Source organism: Stegostoma tigrinum, chromosome 36 (genome assembly GCF_030684315.1).
Source record: "Stegostoma tigrinum isolate sSteTig4 chromosome 36, sSteTig4.hap1, whole genome shotgun sequence".
In the NCBI taxonomy this organism is placed as follows: Eukaryota; Metazoa; Chordata; class Chondrichthyes; order Orectolobiformes; family Stegostomatidae; genus Stegostoma; species Stegostoma tigrinum.
Window position 1 is genome coordinate 17,311,120 of NC_081389.1, and position 21,973 is coordinate 17,333,092.

General features: G+C 39.2%; 1 protein-coding gene across 2 annotated transcripts in view; it reads right to left on the reverse strand.

The window, feature by feature from the left end:
• edc3 (enhancer of mRNA decapping 3 homolog (S. cerevisiae)) overlaps positions 1-13,510 on the reverse strand; it is an 80,078-nt gene extending 66,568 nt beyond the window's left edge. The window contains exons 1-3 of one of the 2 annotated variants that reach the window (XM_048520594.2): positions 13,399-13,510; positions 9,827-10,004; positions 6,283-6,593 (exon numbers count right to left, since the gene is read on the reverse strand). In XM_048520594.2, coding sequence (XP_048376551.1) covers positions 6,283-6,593; positions 9,827-9,990 — 475 coding nt within the window. In that variant the 5' untranslated portion in view covers positions 9,991-10,004; positions 13,399-13,510. Of the gene's footprint in view, positions 1-6,282; positions 6,594-9,826; positions 10,005-13,398 lie in introns of those variants that run through there. The other variant, XM_059640219.1, reaches the window with a different exon arrangement.
• Between the last annotated feature and the right edge of the window lie 8,463 nt (positions 13,511-21,973).

Consider the following 21,973-nt stretch of genomic DNA (forward strand, 5'->3'; position numbering starts at 1 on the left):
GCACCATCCAGCCAACGGTGTCAATGAAGCACCGCCTTTGAGTGGGAAAAACATGCAATTACACTATGGCAACTCCCATTAGAAACATGGACATAGGGAATTAGAAAGTATTTTAAACATGCATGAAATCAGAATAAGAGCCAAATTATATTTGCAAACTTGCCCAACTTTCTTCAATCTCCAACAATTAAGTCTTCACCTCACATACAAAGCTGGGAAGATTAAAACTCATGCAAACTCATCCAGCTACAAGTGAGAAAACAATGGAGATAATTATGTTAATTTCGTTAACTTCTCCGATAATTCATGCAATGTATTGCAAACCGGATTCGAGATGGAATAAACATTCCTTACAATTTGAAAGAATAGCAAGTACTCTACCAATATTATGATAATGGTTTGTGCATTTATTTTGCTTTAGCCAAGTTGGATGTAATTTTGTCCAAATGTTATTTTTAAATATTCTATTAATGCAACTTGCGAAGTGAAATTCAAGGAAAACAGCATTACCACTGGTCAGTTTTTGCTTTATTCATTCATTAGTTGTGGGTGCCGCTAACTCACCAGCACTTACTGCCTATCCTTATTTGCCCAGAGGGCAGTTCAGTGTCAGAGACAATTATGTCACTGTGGGTCTGGGGGAACATGTAAGTGAAACTGGATGAGGCTGACAGATATCCTTCCCTAGAAAAGGGAATTAGTGAGGCATGCACACTTTTACAACTATGCAGATTGATTACATGATCACCCCTAAGCCAGCTCTTTATTCCAAATTTTATTGAAATCAGACTTCACCATAAGCCTTACAACATTGGGATTGTGTGGCAATATGATCTTTGACCAGTTTTTCACATCTACAAATATTGTCAAGATATTCTTCATAGACCATTCTTCATAGCTCCCACCATAGAACAAGTCACCATGAAAGAGACACCAGTTGAAATGTAGGGGGAGGGCTGAAATCAGAAACTAGTGCCTCCACCATGTCATACAGTCAAACATCTATAACACTGTGCAGCCAATCACCTAGACAGTCATCATCCAAACAACACACAGCCACCAAAATGGAAACAAACTGCCAAAGGATGACCAAACCCAAAAAAAGGAATGAAAGAAAAAGTAATTTCAGAGTTTGATGCTTCAACCAGAGATAAACACGATCGGCTTTCTTACACTAAGATGGGAAAAACCCAAGACATGTTTTTGCTCAGGCAGAAAACCTTGTCAAAACAACATGGTTGAACCGAGACAATAAAACTGGTGGTTATGGATAAATTGCAACTCTTCATTTTGATCATTCTTGTGCAATTTGGAGTACATGACAGTAAAATGCAAAGACTTCTTCAATAATACTTTTCTTCCCTGCAACCTTTCCTTGCAGATTTCCACTAGTCTGTGTTACAGTATAATTCCTTAGCCGGAGCCAAACTGATTCTGTCCTTGAACCCTCTGAAACATCCTGTCTCCAGCAATGCTCTCCTTAAACAAAAAAAAAGCCACCCCTGCTCCCTTTTTCTCTTTCCTATATTTTCTGAACAACTTTGTAACCATGATTATTTAACATTCAGACCTGCCTGCTCTTAACCTATATCCCCATTATCATGGCAATATACCAATGACTCCCCAATTTTATTATAGTACTTCATACATTCACATACATGCATTATAACTAATATTTGACTTCAGTGCTTGCTCCCTTACTGACTCTGCCTAATAATACACTATTCTCTATTTCAGTGCTACTTTCCTCCCAGTATTTTGTACTCTGATATTGCTTTCTAATATTTCCTTGTGGTTCCCATACCCCACCGACTTAGCCTATCAGTAGTTGGGCAGGGTTTAAGCTATCTAGGGAATAGTAGAAAAGTTGGGTTAACTCTGTTGTACATTGCATTGAGTAACACATGCTCAAATGCATGGAGCCATTGAGTTATCTTTATTTATACAAACTCAAACTGTACAGAGGGTAAAATAAAGTGAAATTCTCAGCTTTTCTGTGCAGAAAAGGTTCACAAGGATGTTGCCAGGTCTGGAGGGTTTGAGTTATAGGGAGAAGCTGAATAGGTTGGGGCTACTTTTCCCTGGAGCGTCAGAGGCTGAAGGGGTAAACTTAAAGAATTTTATAAAACTATGACAGACACGTATGTGGTCAATAGTCAAGATCTTTTCCCCAAGGGAAGGGGAGTTCAAAACTAGACAGAGTAGGTTTAAGGTGAGAGAGAAAAGATTTAAAAGGAACCTAAGTGGTAACATTTTCCAAGCAGAGTGTGGTGTATGAAATGAGTGTAAGTGGTGGAGGCAGGTACAATTACAACATTTAAAAAGAATCTGGAGGAGTACATGAGTAGGAAGGGTTGAAGGGTTTGAGCTAAATGGGTCGAGGTCATATTGGGACATCTGGTCAGCACAGATGCGTTTGACCAAACAGTCTCTTAACTTGTTCTATAGCTATAATTTTCCAGTTAGGTTTGGGTTAAACTCTAAACACAAAAACCACTTTCAACCACACTCTCCAAGGGGTGGAATATATTTCAACTATTATAATCGGATCAATTATTCCACAGAGGTACAAAGAAAGTGCAAAACAAAAAGGAGTCTAAAAGAAAAAAAAAATCCTCACACAGCTATCTGGGTTAAAAAACACTACCGCTGGCAGAATTACAAAGCTCTGCATATCATTCAATACCAAATGATCAAAGGAGTTTTTGTAAACCATCCAGTAGTGAGGCAGATCTGTTAAAGAACACAAAGAATTTTTTTTTTAAAAATCAAAAGAAAATTAAGAGCAACTATAAACAATTAGTTTCAAGGTACTGGAAGAAAATTTAAAACCACCACGTTCCACCACTGTAGATGCCAATCTGTGTGTTGATTCACTCCATGGGATAGCAAGACAGTGACTGCAATGATCACAATGGGTCCTGACAATATCCCTCCCGTCATATTGAATACCTGTGATCCAGAAATTCAGCCCTCTAGCCAAACTGCTCCAGCATATCTCCAATACTAGCAGCCCCCCCCAACATGCACCTACCTCCACAAACAAAATCCAATCCAACCAAATCCTAACTGACGAGGATACACTATCAGAAAAGTGATGAAGTAAGGTGTTTCAAGGGTGTTATCTCATCGCATTTAATCACTCAACTACTCATTGATGTTTAGGTCAGGTTCAGTAAACTCCACTCTGAATGTAGATCCGGGGAGGGGTGGCTGAAATATAAACACAAGGCGGCTCCCAATTCAGAACAAAATTAATGGGGTCGTTAATCTTTGGCATTCCCTTCTGGGGAGCAGAGAATGGGCCATTAAATGTATTCAGGGTTGATTTAGAATGTTGATTTGAAAGGTGGTTATTTTGGAAAGACAGGACATTATGGTTAAGGCCACCAATGACCAACTGGCCTACTCCTATTTCCAAGCTGAGAGATAGTAAGAACTGTCGATGCTGGACTTCTGCAGGAGGAGCCCGGCCCAAAACATCAGCTTTCCTGCTCCTCTGATGCTGCCTAGCCTGCTACGTTCTCCAGCTCCACACTTATTTCTATTTCCAAGCTTCTGCCCAAATACTGAACTCCAGAAGTCAAGTAGGTGTGACTGGTCTTGACATCAAGGCAGCCTGTGTTTCAGTGTGCCACTACGCAATCCTAAGAATTCTGATTCAAGTAAAATATTGTGCATGTTGGAAAACAAAGTAAGAGAAATGTTGCAGAAACACAGGAAGTTTGGCAACATGTGGAGAGAGAAAAACAGTCAATACTTTTAATCCAATATGATTCTTCTGCAGAACACAAGTTCCTAAAAAAAAACCTGAAGTCGGTGGGTACATGGAACAAAACTGTCACGGTTACAGCCAAGTCAAGCACTAAGAATGATGGCTGTTGTTCTTCAGGCCAATGTTGTCAGCCCAAGGACATCATTTAGAAACTTCCTCAGGTGTTGTCTTGGGCTAAACGTGTCATTGAGTACCATTATCTCATCCAAAAAGCTTATTGACATTTGCATAGCTCCGTTTGCATTTTCCCCAAATAAAGTCTTCCGTGGCCATGCTCAGAAACATCTAGACAACAGCAAACTTTGAGCTAGTTAGTGGTCAGTAAAACAGGGAGTCTAATCATCCCTCAATGATATTCAGTCACGTGACATCCTGCCAACATGCAACAGCCCACCACTGAACAAAAGCTCAGCTGGTCTAGCCATAGATTTACAGTGGTCACTCAATCAGGTCAGAGGATTGAGTGTCTTCAGAGCTCCTTGCCACAGAGCTGTGGGAGCAGAGTCTTCGTGTTTATTTAAGATCAAGACAGACAGATTCTTGATCAGTTGGGCAACCAAGCATTACAGGGAGAGGGCAGGAAAACGAATGCAAGGAATGTCAAATCAGCCACAGTCCTACTGGATGGTGCAGCGGGTTCAAGAGGTCAAACAGCCTACTCCTGTTCCTATTTCTATAGGTGATTCATCTCCCAAAATCTCAGTCACTCCATAATCTCAAAACATCCACACACGTAACCATGTTAGCATAGTTGCAGCACCTGCAATTCAAAGGTTAGACTGCATCAAGATTTCAAAAGCATGCCTCAAATCCATAATATCTATCACCAGAAGATCATAGGCTACAAGAACATAAGTCCTCAATTTCAGCCATGGTAAAAGTACCGTAGATCAGCAAAATAGTCAAACTTGAAAGGGAAACACTTCTCTTTAGTGCCATCCAGGACCTGAGGGTTTCACAACAGCAGAACCTTCATCTCTCAGATGTTGTAATTCACACTTGGATGCAGTTAATAACATCTCATGTCTGATTATATGATTAACTGTTCAATTATATAGGTTCAAAAACTGTCACATCAGTATTGCAACAACTTGGAAGTAGAAAATGCTAACTTTTCATTCAGCAGATCAAGCAAGTGACATTACATCATTACTTTTCTATTGCAAATTGGTCACCAGCTCCCCCCTCCCCCGCAACCACTGCTCCCATCCCAAACTGATTTGTAGGGTTGCTCTGAAAAGACGTGCTGAATATCACAGTAGATTCAATCTTGATTTGAACAATAATTGCAAGTTGGATGAGCAAAAATGATGCAAGAACAAATTGCAGACATTTGTACAAATGTCTAAATTAACTAAGTTCTCTTAATAACTTACTGTTTCAGATGGGTTACATCATTTAGATGGATGCAGTACATTAAGAGCAAGAGAGCAACTCGAGAGAGTAGGGCCCCTTAAAGATCAAACAGGTCACCTTTGTGTTGAACCTCAGGAGATGAGAGAGATATTAGATGAATATTTTGCATCAGTTTTTATAGAGGAGAAAGAATGGAGGCAAGAGAACTCAGGGAAATAAATACTGATGTTTTGAAAACAGTCCACATTACAGAAGAGGAAGTGCTGGAGGTTGAGGGGTGACATTGTCGAGGTTTATAAAATCATGAACAGTATAGATGAGGGGAATGGCAGTCGTCTTTGCCCTAGGGAAAGGGATTTCTAGACTAGGGAGCATATTTTTATGGTTGGAGGAGAAAGATTCTAAAAAAACATGAGGCGCAACAATTTTTTTAAATACACAGGAGCGATTTATGTCAGGAATGAACTTCCAGAGAAGTGGTATATGCAGGGTACAGTTACAATGTTTAAAAGACATTTGGATAAGTACATTAATAAGAAACATTTGGAGGGATATGGGCTAAGTGCAGTGTATGTGGGGCTAGTTTAGTTTGGGATTATTGTTGGAATGGACTGGTTAGACTGAACAGTGTTTCCAAGCTGCATCACTTTACGAGCATAGGCTGCGCTTTAAAAGCATAACTCATTTAAAGAGAACCTAAAATGGAGAGAAAATGAAGAATGTATGTTTGAACTATTGCTTTTACTTGTAATCATTGAAGGAATAGCAGGTAAATCGCTGCTTCAGCTCTAAGGTTTCTCTGGGGACTTGGTAGATGAGTGGGGGGGGGGTGGATGTCATAAGTGAACAGGTCTTGCATTGTCTGCGATTACACGAGAAAATGAGGAGGTACAGTGAAGTTTTAGAAGTGGAGGAGCCTATTCTGGAGTGAACAGTCCCTGAAAAATGCTAACAAGGAGGGGATGGGAATGTGCATCTGGTGATGGCATCTTGCTGGAGGTGGGGTAATAGCAGCCTATGATCCTACTGAATGGGGAAGCTGATAGCCTGAAGAGTGAGGACCAATGGGATCCTATCGCTGTTCAAAGTAAAACTGGAAATCCTTAAATATTGCAATTCAAACCTCAAATAACTCATTCCAAGCTACTCACAGGAATTATGCCTCCGACGAAACGCTTTAGACGGAGTAAGGGCTGAATCAATATGACGGTCCACATAACTCTTAGAATACTGTTGGGGTGATGTGACGAAGTCCTGAACCTTGGGTTCCGTACGACGTGGAATTGTTTGTGGGGCACTTCCTGAAGTGTTTAGTTTCTTTATACCTTTGCCGGCACCATTCGGAGAGGAGTAAGTACCATGTGACAAGCTGGTGGTCGTGATCACAGATGGCTGAATCAAGCCTGTGTTCATCTGTGTATGTGGGATGTCTAATATTTTCAGGTCCTTGATATCAATTGCACTGGAAGAAACAACAGACAATGTGAAGTTTAGATCTGTTATCATTGTACTGGAAAGAAGACAAAGTAGAATTGCACAAAACTAAAATTTGGCTCCTAAACACTGATATTTGCCACTACTGTATGCTTTTAAAATGCTATTAAAATTTGCTATGGCTTTACTTGATAATCTCCATGAAACTACAACATTGATTTATGTTCAGCAATAGATCAAGATGAAGTTAAAAGCATTCACAATATATAAAACATTAATTGTCTTTACTAAACGAACACTAAATACAGTTCTTGATAGTACAGACACTTTCTTAACAGCCTACCATCCCAAATATTCTTGTGCTTCCTGGCTGTGTAATAAAGGCATTTGTATAAACGTTGTTTTGGTGCATGCAAAGATTTATCCCTCTATTTTTTGGTCTGCCAACATCAACAGCTGTTAAAACACAATATTAAAGATAATTTTTTTGAAGTTCTAGAGCTTGGACTTTAAAATAAAAATGCCAAACGATAAAAGACGAATTTAAACATGAAGGGGCTTCATTGAGCAAAGTTAGTAAAATTGGGTTAACATGTTTCAGGAGAACTGCGAATTTCAGAATAAGAAATAGAGGGTTGGTGTATCAGGCAACATCTGCACAAGAACTTTAAAACATTGCTCTGTTTCTCCCATACATTATCCGATTTTTTTTTTACAAGTCCCAAGTCATATAGTAATGCCATGATGATGCAAGTGCAAATATGATCTGGAATTGTTGCAGTAAAAACAAAACCTATAGAATTATAAACACTGCTTATCCAAAAAAAACAACACTGCCTGGAGAAAGTAATTTCTGTTATATAACTCTGGAATAAAATACGGATAGTTAACAGAATATCAGCTAGGACTGCCAGTGGCAAGGTGACAAAAACCTACTTCCTGTTCATTGTACTGACTTTCTCCATTATAAGTCCAAAGTCATTGGAAAAAAACTGCACACGTCTAAAATTGTCAACACAATGGCTCAAAAGTATCACAGCTTTCCATCTGCAAGATCCTCAAGCTGCATAGCGGAGAAAACACCTGTGTGTCAACCAAGTTGCTCCTGAAGAAATGTCAAAAATTTTGATCCTTAGCTTCAATGGAAAAACATGACAAGAGTGTGGAGTAAAGTGTGAGGGGCACACACACAGGGACACATCTTATGATCTTAAAATGGTAGCCGGTCCTGATCAGAGTACATGCTCACTTGTGAACATGACTTGATCCAAGTTAAGAGACAGGAAACAAAGAGGAAGAAAATTTAAAGATTAAATTTAAAATTTAATGTATTTTGCAACACTGAGTGGTTGGACTATTAAATGAACTATTTGAAGTTGTTGAGACAAGTTGAATTGAGGCATTCAAAAGGGTATAGGATGATTATTTGTATATAAATAATGTGCAAGGGTATGGAGATAAAGCAGGAAATTGGTAGCATGTAAAATGAAGCTCATTTAAAGAGTTGGTGCAAGCACAAGTCAAATGGCCCTCTGTGCCACAGTACTTGCGACTCTGAACTATCAGAATTAGTGACTGAAGTAGAAATCAGAGGACCATCTAAGAGCAGAATGAAAAAAAATCAATGACAGATTATGGCAACCGCATGGAATTCAAGCATTTTGTGTGGAAGATAAACAATGGACTGGTTCATTCATGCAGACTGTTTTCTAACTGTCATTTATTTCAATATATCTTGTTTTTTTGAAGTACATGGCCAGGATTTCTGCCAGCGCAAAGAGGTCCTACATTTAATTTGGTCAAGCATCTGAACTAAATTAGACTTTCCATTTATCACATGGCTATGGTTACATCAGGCAATATCTGAAACAACCAACTACCATTTGAAGAAATTAAGTTTAATTACAATCTTTTATACACCAGGGAAGTAGTCTGAAGGCATTGATTATAATGTCGTAATTCACAAGTGACAGGCCTGGAGCCACAGATGGCCACAAAAACATTGCTTTCTCAGTGCACACAAATAATGGACGGTAAATAGCTGTGGAGTGATATCATTTAATTGCATGTGCTAATAACTTTCATGTGGGGGGGGAAATGATTTGGGAATTAACAGGAGAATAAAAACATTTTATTGGAATTCTATCGGTGGAGATTGGGCTCTCACTTCACCTGGTTATATTAGGTATGCCCAAGCTTAAAGCCTGAATTTTATGGGGCTACACTTTTCACCCAAAGCTTTTCAAACACAGAATTCCGTTGAAAACCACTCTCAACGTAACTCTTCAAAACAGTCCCAACCCAACTAGCTTTATGTTTTAAAAAAGAAAATTTGTTGAAAAGACAGATATTCCTATTGTTGGCTTAGATAGCATATGTTCAAGTCCAGCACCTATCTTTTAACCCAAGAGCTGAGGAAGCCTACAGATCCCCATTGCTTTCTCGGTGGCAATATCTCAGCTAATCAAAGTTGAGTTGTCAACCTACCAATAGCCACGCTGCACTCTAAGAGAAACTGTTGCGATTGTTTGTAATTAGGCATCATTTCTGTCCTATTGCATACAAGATAAAGAATTTCCGATAGGATGATTCTAGATATATATGATCAAAGTACATTCTGCTGAGCATAAGACAGGGTAATGCAGACATACAGGCTTCAGTAAACACCAACAGACCTGTAGGAACTGGGAACAGTAATAACTAAACATATTTAAAATGACTTTAGAAGTGTAACATTACATAGTAATTGGTATTTTAGTCCCAATTATACCACCAGTTAAAGGTCTCATCATACTTCATGTACTTCAAAATTCTTACACATGCGGACTGCTCAGCGGACATAAACTCCTGACTGTCTCAAACGAGCACCACTTCAAACAAAATAAAACAGATGAAACAGCTTTCTCTTTTAACCCAAGAAGGAAGATTTCAAACTGGAAAACATTTGCTCAACAAATTATCAATAAATATTCCAGAAGCATACCTCTGAAATACGGTTTCAGCAACAAAAAGTCTAGTCCTCTTCAACCTGTCACCTTCCAAGCCTCAGAGAGATCTAAGGAGAACAATTATAAGCCCCAGCCAGGATGACTGAGACACTTTTGTAGGGACATTGCAACTTATAAATGCTCTCCAAAAATCATCCAAGTTTGATGACAAGATCACTGCTAAGTACCTTTGTTCAAGTATATGGTCAAGTACAAGCAGATTAGATGGCTGCAACTGGTTGACATTGAAGTCATTGAAATAACAAACACTTACCTAAATGTTAACTCGGGAACGGAACATTTCACTCCATTGCGGAATGGCTGTGTTAGAGAAATTGTCTGACTGGCTTGATCCACTGCAGAAATTTTTCCCTGATACACTCCAAGCGTCTCACCACAGTTAATAGAAACAAGGCTCCCAATCCAATTTACAGCCATCCTCTACAGCATAACTGAAAAAAGACAAGGAAACAGTTGTTATTCGTTTCATTCTTCATCAGCTTTAATTTCCAAATTAATCCTCAAAACTATCAGCAGTACTATAACCAGGCACTGCAGTCTGTGAATCTGTGTATAAGTAACGGTGCCATACAAAATACAGCAACTTTTTATTCCACTGCATTATCTATTTTTTGCTTTTTTTGTTGAAAACATGCCTTCAACATTTATCGTAAAATAGCTTGAAAGATGAAATGCACTGCAACATCTAACAGTCCAGCATAATAGTGGCTTTTATTTAATATTTCAAGTCCATGTTTCAATTATTTGAAATGGTTTTGTTTTTACTTCAGTAATTTAGCACATTTTTTGAAAATTCTTCTTCCAGCAACAACACTTAATTTATCAAAACAAAAACAGCTTCTCAACTGGTCAGAAAGTTTACATACTCTATAATAAAGAGATCTCATACACCTAAAAATTCCAAGATTTAATCTGCGATCTATGCTCAGTTAGTTAGTTCCTTCACACTGCAGGGACAAACACGCTGGATTTCCATCCCAACAGTATTGTGGGTCAACTGACAGTACAAGGACTGCAACTATTCAAGAAGGCAGCTTACCACCACCTTCTCAAGGGAAACTGGGGACAGGCAATAAGTGTTAGCCGGACAACAAGCTAATAATGCAGCCAAATAGCACTCTGCCACATTGCATCAAACCCTCATGAATAAATCGATACTTGAGTTGAATACTGAGACAATTTGAAAGCCAATGCTTTTAAGGAGAACATTTCTGAAAAGGCAAAGGAGAAAACCCAAAAACAATATTGCTTTTAACTTTTCATTTTAGTTCACTTCCAAAACTTAAGTGAACTAATAATTATCATGGCTCAGAACCATCAACACTCACCAAACGTTGCTGTTCTTATCCCACATTGTTTGTGTGAATATCAAAGAATATAGTTTCCTTTGGTTCCATACTAGGTATCACTCTGCAATCAAAATAAGCAGGCCACTAACCTATCCCCTTCACCGATCCTTCTTAGGCATTCATTCGAAATACAGCAAGACGTTCTTCCACTCCAATGTTGTGGTCCTGAAGTGACTAAACTGTTCACTGTCAGGTCTGCAAAATCTGTCACAAATGGGATGTTTAGCTTTTTGCCTCTTCAGTTGCCTGTGTTTAACCTCCACGTAGGACTGTCAGAGACACAGACTGATACCTGCACAGATGCTTCATCTACACAGGTTGGGCAGTCTTGAGCAAGCAATGCTCCATATGTCGATGGGAATATTGCAACTGATTTTTGTCCAGACATATCTGGAACATTAGCAGTCCAGTAATATTTTGGTCTATAAAACAACTGAATCAAAAAGCAATAAAGTGAACCATGCTACATGAGTGCTTGGCCTCCACAGTGCTGCTCTAATCTCTAGTGACTGCAGTTGGGAGCCTTTAAGTGTGCAGTTACATATCCAGTGTACAGCACTCTTAAATGCCTTGAACCACAAAAACATACTATTTTAAACTACTTTCTAGTAAACTGTTGCAACAAGTCATTTAAGTAAAATTAAACTGTGCACAATTAACATCCTACATTCTGAGAGTGTCACTGATCCCTCAAATTTTGGTAATCTTAATTACTGCAATCTCATTCAAATGTTGAGTAATTCATGTAATTGCAAAAGGAATTTTCAAATTTACAAAGATGCTCTGCACAAAACAGAATACCTGGCTCAACATTTGTCAAAATTGGTTAAAAAGTGAACACAACTCAAATATTAAATTTTTTGAAGTGTTCTGGGGAAATGGTTAAAAAACTTACTGCAAAATGTTCAATGGCATGCAATTTTATCAAAATATTACACCCCATCACTACCATGAGGCAAATTTGTAACACAAGGCACAGAAAGCAGGGCCACAGTTCCATACGCATGTCTGGAATGATTTATCAGTTTAAAAACAAACCAATATGAATTTTAAAACCATGCTTCAAAATCCAGAGTCAAAAACCATACAACCCATCTATTAAAAATGCTACTACCTACAAACAAGTCATTATGTCCCTGCTGAGAATCCATCAGTAAAGTATCACATTAGAAATTAGAACTCCTTAAAAATTTTATCTTTGAATTGAAATACTGGGTCAGTCTTAAGTCAACTACATTCTTGGCTTATAACATCCATTTTGTACAACAGCAAAACTCCAAAACTGGTAAAACTGCATACATCATACAAGTTTTATAATTTCAAGCTGAGAACACTATCAGCTAAAAACAGCATTCAGCATGGTAATTGTGGAATATATTGCCTGTTCCAACATTGAGCCTGCACACTCTCACTAAAGTGTAAGCACACAAATCCAAAAACGAGGATTCAAACACATGACTTTAAGCATTTATCTCTTCTCTCCAGCCACTACATCAACATAAGTGCAGCAGGGAGTTGTCTAGATTCACTTAGTTTTGAGGGCTTCTGGAATAGAGCAAAAAAGCAGAATGTGGCAGGTTGAGTGATGAACATTTGCAGTAGCTCTCTCCCAGACATCCACATACTTATAGCCATTGCTGTTTTCACAGAGAGACTATTATAGGGGAGGGGGACCGGTCGAAAACTTTTGGAGTGACAGAAGCACCAGTGCTATAGCATGAAAGAAGGCTGTAAATGGACAAACAAACCAACAAACTATAATTCTTTCCCTTGAGATACAGGCACCACTGGCAAGGCCAAACTTTACTGTGGATCCCTAATTGCTATTTCGCCAAGCGGATTGCTAGGCCATTTCTGAGGGTAGTTAAGAGTAAACCATATTATCTGTTCTGGAGAAGGATCATCAGTGCCAAAACATTAACTTTTTTTGTTTCTTCACAGATGTTGCCAGACCTATTGAACGTTTTCAGCATCTTCTGTTTTTGTTCCATATTGCTGTAGGTGCGGAGTATTACGTAAATCAAACCAGAGAAGGATGGCAAACCTATTTTCCTCATAAAACCAAGTGAATTTTTGAGAACATTGATTATGGTTGCCATGGACCCCATTGAGGTTAGCTTTAGATTCCAGGTTTGAATAACTGAACAGGTATTCCACCAGTCACTTGGATGGAATATAAAACCAAAGCCTCACAGCATCAGCCAGGCTTGCTGGATTACTAGCTCAGAGCGTCATTTTCACTATGCCTCCATAGTGTCTCCTCACCATCACCGAAGGACTAGGACTAGGCTGCAGCTGCAGCTGCAAAAAAGATGGACCGGACATTTGCTGCTGAATTAGACTGGAGTGGACGGTAGGCCCAATCCAACTTCCAGGCCTAACAGTATCCAAACTCCTCACCCACCCGCAGACCCAAAAAGAAAATACAAGCGTTTCCGGTTAGACACATCGCGATAAGCTCGGCAGGATCCCTTACGTCGTATCTAAAGAAGGGACGATGTGAAAATGAGCTGGCCAGCGAGTCACTAAGATTCAGCAACGACGGCAGACACACCACTCCGCCATCGCCAGTCCCACTTCTGCGCCTGCGCGGGCCGCGCACTGACATCACACCCTCCTAGCAACCAGTCTTCACTTCCGGCCCTCCTCTCCCTCCCATAGCAACGGGGAGACAATCTCCATCCTAGGGAGATCTGCTGAATGTCAGCAGCCCTGCTCTTCTTAACGAAAATCGGTTAGTAATCAAAATATTACCGAATGAACCTGCTCAGAGGTGTCTGCTTATTGTACACTTCTGGAGGAATTTGAACCAGGGTTTCCGAGCTTTGAGGCAGGGACATTACCACTGCACCACAAGAGTCCGTAGGGTCTAGCTAGCATCTCCCAATCACCAGACCACACCGATTGATCAGTCTGTAGATATCTTGTAATCATCTTGATTAGAGATGTTAGTGTACACCTCTGAAGCAGGTAGAACTTGAGTCCAGGTCTCCTGGCTCAGAAGTAGGGTTTCAACGACTGCGCCCCGAGACCCTTTGCTTAGTAATCAATTCTTAATTACTATTAATCATTCAAGACGCTCATTCTTCATTTGATGACTTCCAGCCCTTTAAGGGGTCTATAGCAACGCTGTGACTCAACGAAAGTTGCCCTACAGATACTTTAATTTTAAGTTCACATATGTATCTTCACAATTATGAAAGTCACAATGTTTAGTCAATTCAGGCTAGAGAATGTCTTTTTAATGTAGTAGAATGTTATGAGCAGTAAAAAAACTGATAAATTGTGTTTGGAAGTGTGTTTAAATGCTGAGTCAAGGAGATAAATTTTAAGCAGCATTGTAAAGAGGAGGGAGATGCAGTAAGTTTTGGGTTGAGAATTCCAGAACTTAAAACCCACGTTCCTGAAGAGGAAACAATATTGTCAACAATATAATAACTTAAAAATTGGGAATGCAAAAAAAAACCAACATTTGGGAAAGCGCAGTGATCTTGGAGGATTGTAAAGCAAGCATGATGTTAAAATTACAGACTTATTTGGAATGCATGTAGGATATATGGCAAGAAATATGGCAAGCTACTGACATTAACAGGCACCAACAAGGCTCCTTTCCAAAGAGTGAAGCAAAGCTTTTTAAACCATGACATCTCAAAACTATTTTAAAGAAGGGAAATTGATAACTTACTTGAGAAAAATGAATGTTGAAAGATAAGGGGAGTGATTTCAAGAGTGTGATTAGACTGTATGTCTCGCAGAGAGAAAACATTGGCATTGATTCGACAATTTCTGATATGATGTTGTGATAAAGATTTTTTCAGTTGGATCTTCTCTAACAGTGAGTCAATAATGCTAGAGAGGGCATCATTAAAACCTCCAAGATTACAAAAAAATGACTCAAATATGTAGTAAATAAAGAAGGAAAGACATTTACATCATGCTTTCCATGACCGCCAGACATCTCAAAGCATATCTCACACTGTGAAATACTTCTGAAGTGTGGTTCCTGTTTTGATGTAAGAAATAAGACAGCCAGTTTGCACACAGCAAGATCTCACAAACAGCAAGGTGACAAAGGCCAGATAGCCCTGTTAACATGATGTTGATTGAAGGATAAATATCAGCCAGCATGTCAAGAACAAACCTCTTGTTCCTCCATAGAATAATTCAATGGATTAGTTTACATTCACCCAAACAGATAGGCCTGTCCTCAGTTTACCTGAAAAACAAACCCTCAATCAGCACAATTTAACCTAGAACTGCAGTGGACTAAGGGGCATGAGTTTTGTATGTCAACCCTGGAGTGAGACTTGAACCAGATCCTTGTGGTACCATCTAATGAAATTAGAATTGAGTCGCTTGAGTTGTGGTTAAAAACAGAAACAGCTGGAAATGCTCAACTGATCTTGTAGTATCTGTTGTGAGAGAAACAGATTTTGTTTTGATTCAGATGTGATTCTTTTGTTGAGCTGAAGGAAGCTGGAAATGTTATGGGCTAAGTGCCACTGAAATGTCAGATGGAGAGGATGAGCAAAAGCAAAGGAGAATTTAAATAACAAAGATGTTATGAAACAAAGCCAAAGAGCAAATTAATGGATATGGTGAAGAACCAAAGCATTAATCCAGCCTGAATGGAAGAATAATAAGCAGCTCTGACCAAGAGCAAAAGCGCAGAAACAATAACAGCACATGGCAAAAAAAATGAAAATCAGGATGGAGGGACAGTGCTCATGGTCTGAAATTGTTGAACTCAATATCCAGTTCAAAAGCCTGTAAAAAGTGCCAAATCAGAAGATGAGATGTTTCTCGAGCTCCACTGGCAAAAGACTGATATATTAACAAGATCAAATAAGTTTTCAAGAAAGCAGAAGCTTGTGGGCTGAGGCAGAGGCATTCCACAAAATGGTCACTCATTCTGCATTTGGCTCCTTGGTGTTAAACGTACCACAATACAGGTAGTAAATATAACATACTAAATTAAAAGTAGTACAGGTAAATTGTTGCAGCACCTTGAAAGAGCTTGGACAATGATTGCAGGTGGCGGGGTGGGACTGTGGGTAAGGGGAAGGTGTTACACCTCTTGTGACTGTTTGAGTATTTGCCACGGGAGAGATAATGGCTATGATGTGAAGATCAGTGTGTTTCAACAAAAAAATGTCCCTTTGAAGTACGCAGGAGAGGGAGCATACAGTGGTGTTACTGTAGTAGAAGTGACAAAAATTTTGAGGGTCAAATTTACAGGTTTCAATACCACATGTGACTGAAGTTAAATTTGGATGAGGCTTTAAAAGCAAGACATTATAACAAAGGAATTTCAGGTTGATGAAATTGATCCAATTGACTTGTCTGTTTCTGTGCTGTAAGTCCTATATAATTCGATGTAAGGACTCTTAAGAGAGTGGAGGAACGCAGGAGATCCAAGTTGAATAGAGATTAGCCTATTTAGGAAAGGATTCTGGCTGCAAAATGCAATAAAAGGCCATTTTCATTCTGGGTTTGTATGCAGAGGAGCATAAAATGTAAGAAGAAAGTGATACTAAATTAGTGCAAGGCGATAATTAGCTTGCAGCTGGAGTATTGTGATTGGAAGAACATCAGAATCACAAATGGCTACAGAATGATGAGAAACAAGAAATTATAATTACAGAGCAAGCTTTGAAACAGTGGATTTTTCCCCCAAAAGAGTGAAGATTAACTGCAATGTAATGGGTTTTCATAAGTATAAATAGTCTTGATGTGGCAAGTAGTGAAATATTGTTTCAACTGGATCATGAATTAATAACAAGGGAGTACATACTCAACCCTGCCATTGCGAGAACAAAATTAAAAGTTAAAAGAAACATTTTCACAGTCATTAGACCATGGAATACTTTGCAAGACGGGGTTATTGAGGTACTGTTGATAATATAAAAGGAACTTGGCTAAATATTTGAAAAGAGAAGATTACAGAAGGTCCAGTGGAAATGGTAAGAACATTGTGTTTTGACTTGATGGTTCCAGTATGACAGAAACATAAATGCTAATGTTAAAGATGCACTATAATTTCTATATGAGTCATGAACATCAAATCACTTTGAAGCATATTACTGTAATAATTATCTTGTGCTAAGCGAAGGTAAATAGGATTGGTGATAAATAACCAGATAATCAGTACCACTAGTGGTAGAAGTTAATGAAAGTATGTTATCCAGGAGACCTCCTTTTTAAAAGAAACACCATGGAATCACAGTGGATTATGCAGAACAGGGATCTGTTTAACATTTTGTCTGAAGGATGGCACCTCTAACAGTGTAGCGCAGCCTTAGCTCTGTTTTAGGTTTTTAGCCTGGATGAGGAGTTCAAAGCCACAACTTCAGAATTAGGGTCATTGGGATATAAAGCACGGAAACAGACCCTTCAGTTCAACTCGTCCATGCCAACCAGTTTTCCTAAATTAACCTAGTCCCATTTGCCAGCATTTGGCCCATGTCCCTCTAAACTCTTCCAATACACATACCCATCCAAAAGCCTTTTCAGCCTCCACCAATTCCTCTGACAGCTCGTTCCATACACAAACCACCCTCTATGTGAAAACGTTGCTCTTCAGGTCCTTTGTAATGCTTTCCCCTCTCATCTTAAACTTATGCCCTCTAGTTTTGGACTCTCCTACATTGAGAAAAAGATCTGACTATTCTCCCTATCCATGCCCCTCATGATTTTATAAACTTCTATAAGGTCACCCCTCAGCCTCCGATGCTCCATGGAAAATAGCCCCAGCCTATTCAGCCTCTCCCTTTAGTTCAAACGTCCAAGCCTGGCAACATCCTTGTAATTCTTATCTGAACCCTTTCAAGTTTCGCAGCTCTTTCCCATAAATAGGAGACCTGAATCAAATGCTGTATTCCAAAAGTGGCCTAACTAATGTCCTGTGCAGCCGCAACCTGACCTCCCGACTCCTTTACGCAATGCAGTGACCAATAAAGGCAAGCATACCAAATGCCTTCTTCACTACACTGTCTACCTGCGACTGCACTTTCAAGGAACTATGAACCTGCACGCTAAGGTCACTTTATAAACACTATTTTTAATATTTCAACTAAGCTGAGACTTATAATTTATTACATCAAACATTAACAATTTAATGTCAAGTATAACTAATTTGTTAACAAAGTAATGTCAATATAACTAATTTGTCAGACAATCGATTGTTCCATGTCTTCTGATAGTTACATTTCTATCCGTTGCTGAAACTCTTACCCATTCTCTTGTTTTCTCCAAACTGAGTGCGTCAATACCATCCTAGCAGGTCACCCATAAAGATAAGAATATCCAAAGCTCTGTTGCTCCTTTCATAACCCATTCTGTCTTCTATTCATCTACCATACTTTTGCATGCTGGCTTGGACTGTCTCCCATTCGCCAACATTGATTTTCCTGTTTAAATCCCAGGCCTTCCTATCTCTATAACTTTCTAGCTCTACAGACCAGTAATATGGTTCATCACCATGTTTCTTCAACTTCGGGCTGTTCTGAATCAGCCGATTCCTACCAACCCATCGCTTATGGACATGCCTTTAGCAGTTTTCGCACAAAGTTCTGGAACTTTCTCCTTAAGCTTTGGTTTCTCTACCTCCATCTTCTTCAAAACCCTCCTTAAATCTACCAAACCTTTAGTCAGCTAATCTAATATCTCCTTTTAATTTGGTGCTAGTTTTTGTCTAGCTGCACTGATAAAAGCCCAATATATATTAAGTAGTTATATTGTTTTCATCATCTCTGTTGTTCAAGCTTAGATATCCTCTACTGTGCCTTAAACAACAGCAAAAGAATGGGTTTCTTATTTGGTCTGTGCTGATGAACTAACCACGCCAGACTTTGTTTCTCTGGTCCTGTGCAGGATAATGGGTAACAAGAGTCTGCCACACATCTACTGTAATCTCATCCACATGATGCCCCACACTTGTTTTATTTTTGCCACGTCTTCTTTAGCCAGCCCCATCTTTCCCCCTCCTTGTGAAGTCCATTCAGTTGCCACTCTGGCAAGGTGTACATCTGGGAGGAAAAAAACATGTTCTGCTAGTCACAGTGATCTCTCCATCTTGTTACACTGTAGGCACAGGACAAGTGTTACAGTCCTGTGTAACACTTATTCGTTAGCGATGTCATCAACCCAAGTGATGCCTAAGATCTTACATATGCAACCTTGATAGATGACATCCAATTTATGTGACACCTTTGCTGTTCTCTTTCAGGCCTCACTGGCATGGATTGCAGTTGGTACCACAGTGAGCATGTAGAATCACAGCTTATTAGCCATATTGATGGTGCTCAACACCAACACCATATGCGATCATTGGAAGACCAGTGTTGTTTTGCCATGTTGGAGATGTTGCTTCCTAGGTAGGGGAGGTGATCCATCTGCTGAATATTCTTTTGGCCTATGGCGATGGTAGAGTTGGCTTTTTGCCATCCAGTCATTGTTGTCTTGGTCTTCTAACAGCTGACAGTGTAAACCAACATTAGCACATCTATACTCAGTACTTGTGTTCATGTCTAGGAAGTATGAATCTTCAGCCAGCAAGGCATTGTTGTCTGCTAGTCTGCAGTCTGGACCACCATGGTCTTTGTCTTGATGAAAATCAATAACCAAAAGGAATAAGAATGAGAAAAGAATATACAGCCTTTCTGTAGTCCTGTGGTGATTTTGTAGGAGTCTACAGCTAGTGTTGTGTAATAAGGCTTTGAGAACATTAATTATCCATTACTGGGTACAATACTGTGTTGTGATACACCAGAGTGACTACTGATGGATGCTTAAAGACGTGTTGAAATTAATTAACTTGATGACATGTGGCTTCTGATACTCTGGGCTCTGTTCTTTAATGTTCCTGAGGGTAAAGATCTGCTTGCGATAAGAAGTATCACCCTATGAACTGTCCTGTATTTCACAAAAAATTCAGCCATGGTTCCAAATCTGGTGCAATGACCTCAACAGAACAACATGTTTAAGAATGCTTAAATTACCTAACCTATGCATGCATCAGCCTATGTCAGCGCTTATCCATCACTTGAGCTTCCTCCAACCTTTCCTCATCTAAAAACACCACTGAACAATCTATTTCCTTCTCCTCATATCTTTAACCTTGTTTCCCCTTTATGTATTTAAACTATTTACATCAACTACTCCAACTACAGTTCCAAATTCTCACCCTCTGGATAAAGATATTTCTTCCAATCCCTTATTGGATACCTTGGTGGCTATACTGTGTTGATAAAATATAAAATACTCTTCCACTCTATATATCCATTCTGTCAAAGTCATCATAATTTTACAAACCTAGATATAGGTCTGTCAAATCATTTTGTAACATGCCTTCAGTGTATGTATGGATTAGATATCCTTTATAACCAAGTATACTACTGACGCTCATTGTCAAGGCTCATTTATGAATATTCAATGTAAACTTTCAAGTCAAGGAAAGAAAAAATTGATGAGGTGCAACGAGGAAGAGAAAAACTGTCCAATTTTTGATCTACTCCAAAGTACAACATGTGCTTGTTTAGGTTCATGATTTTTCTTATCATAAAATTTCATTAATATATTTCACTGGCTTTGATTTTCTTTTTGCACCTCAGTGTACATCAATTATTACTTCTTTATTTGTTCTCTCTCCGAAGGCAGGTTCAACGCATTGCCATGACCTCCATCATGTATAGAGCAAAGAGTCAAAATTGCCACTGACCAACCCCCCACTATCCCCTAGCTGCATCCACCTCTCACCACTGACCCTTCCCACTGACCAATCTCCACTATCCCCAAGCTGCATCCACCTCTCACCATCCCACCTACCTTCCCCCAGCCTCATGCCTCCTTCCTCTATTTATTTACCAGCTTCCTACCCCCCTCCCCAGTCCTGATGAAGGTCTCAGACCTAAACATCAACTTTCCTGCTCCTCTAATGCCGCCTGACTTGCTGTGTTCCTCCAGCTCCACACTGTATTACCTTCTGGATCCACGGCCATTACTATCAAGAAGGAGAAGGGCAACACAAACATGGCAACATGACCACCTTCAAGTTCCCCTCCAAGCCTCTCATCATCCTGACTTGGAAACGTGTCACTGCTCCTTCAATGTCATTGAGTCAAAATTCTTAACTCCCAAATGGTTTTGTGGATGTACCAGTACAGAATGGACTGCAGTGGTTCAAGGCAGCTCAGCACCATCTACTAAAGGGAAACTTGGGATGGGCAATAAATGCTGAATACCACATCACATGAATAGAATTTTTTAAAATTTGACGTCACTTTCTTGAAGTTGTAGATCTTGCACTAAGAAGCAGAACCACTTTAATGATTCAGGCTTACTCCCATGAAAATGGCCTTCTAAAAAACTATAAAGTGTGTACTAAGAACTTCTGTGTGTAAAATCTACCAGCAACCTCCCAGTGCCTCTAATAAAAATTCACTGAACTTCCCCTGCTACGCAATCACTTTTACTTTTTTAGTTCACTGCAAGGTCAGGCCTATCTCTTAAAGTGGTAGGTCACAGAAAAATGAAAGCTTGATTTAAGGATGAATTTCTCTGCATTGATTTATAGAATATAATCCTTTCCATTCAAGAAACTACAGGTACTGATTTTGTTGAAACACACTGTTGGGAATGCCTTCAGCAGCTAATATAGCATGGAATGGAAAAATGAAGGATTTAGATGTAAAAAAGATAAAAAGTAGATTGCATCGAGGATTTCTGTGACCAATAATTTCTTCATGCTGATCACTGCTGTAAAATATCCTGTACATTCACAGTGGAGATGAATAAATGAGATCCAAATATTTGAGCAGTTAGTTTGAAAAAAAATCAATCGTAGCTGTTATACACTCATCAGTGCCTGATCCTTTCCAGACGTCAGGAGAATGTAGAACAACATTTTGCTGTGTTAAATCAGTAAGTGCCTTCAAGAGAATAAAAGGAAGAAATTCAGAGAAAATGTATGTCAGTAAATGAAGTGTAGAATTATTCTATAATAAGACAACATCTATGATTGAACTCAGAAGATGAAATTGCCTGTATTTTTG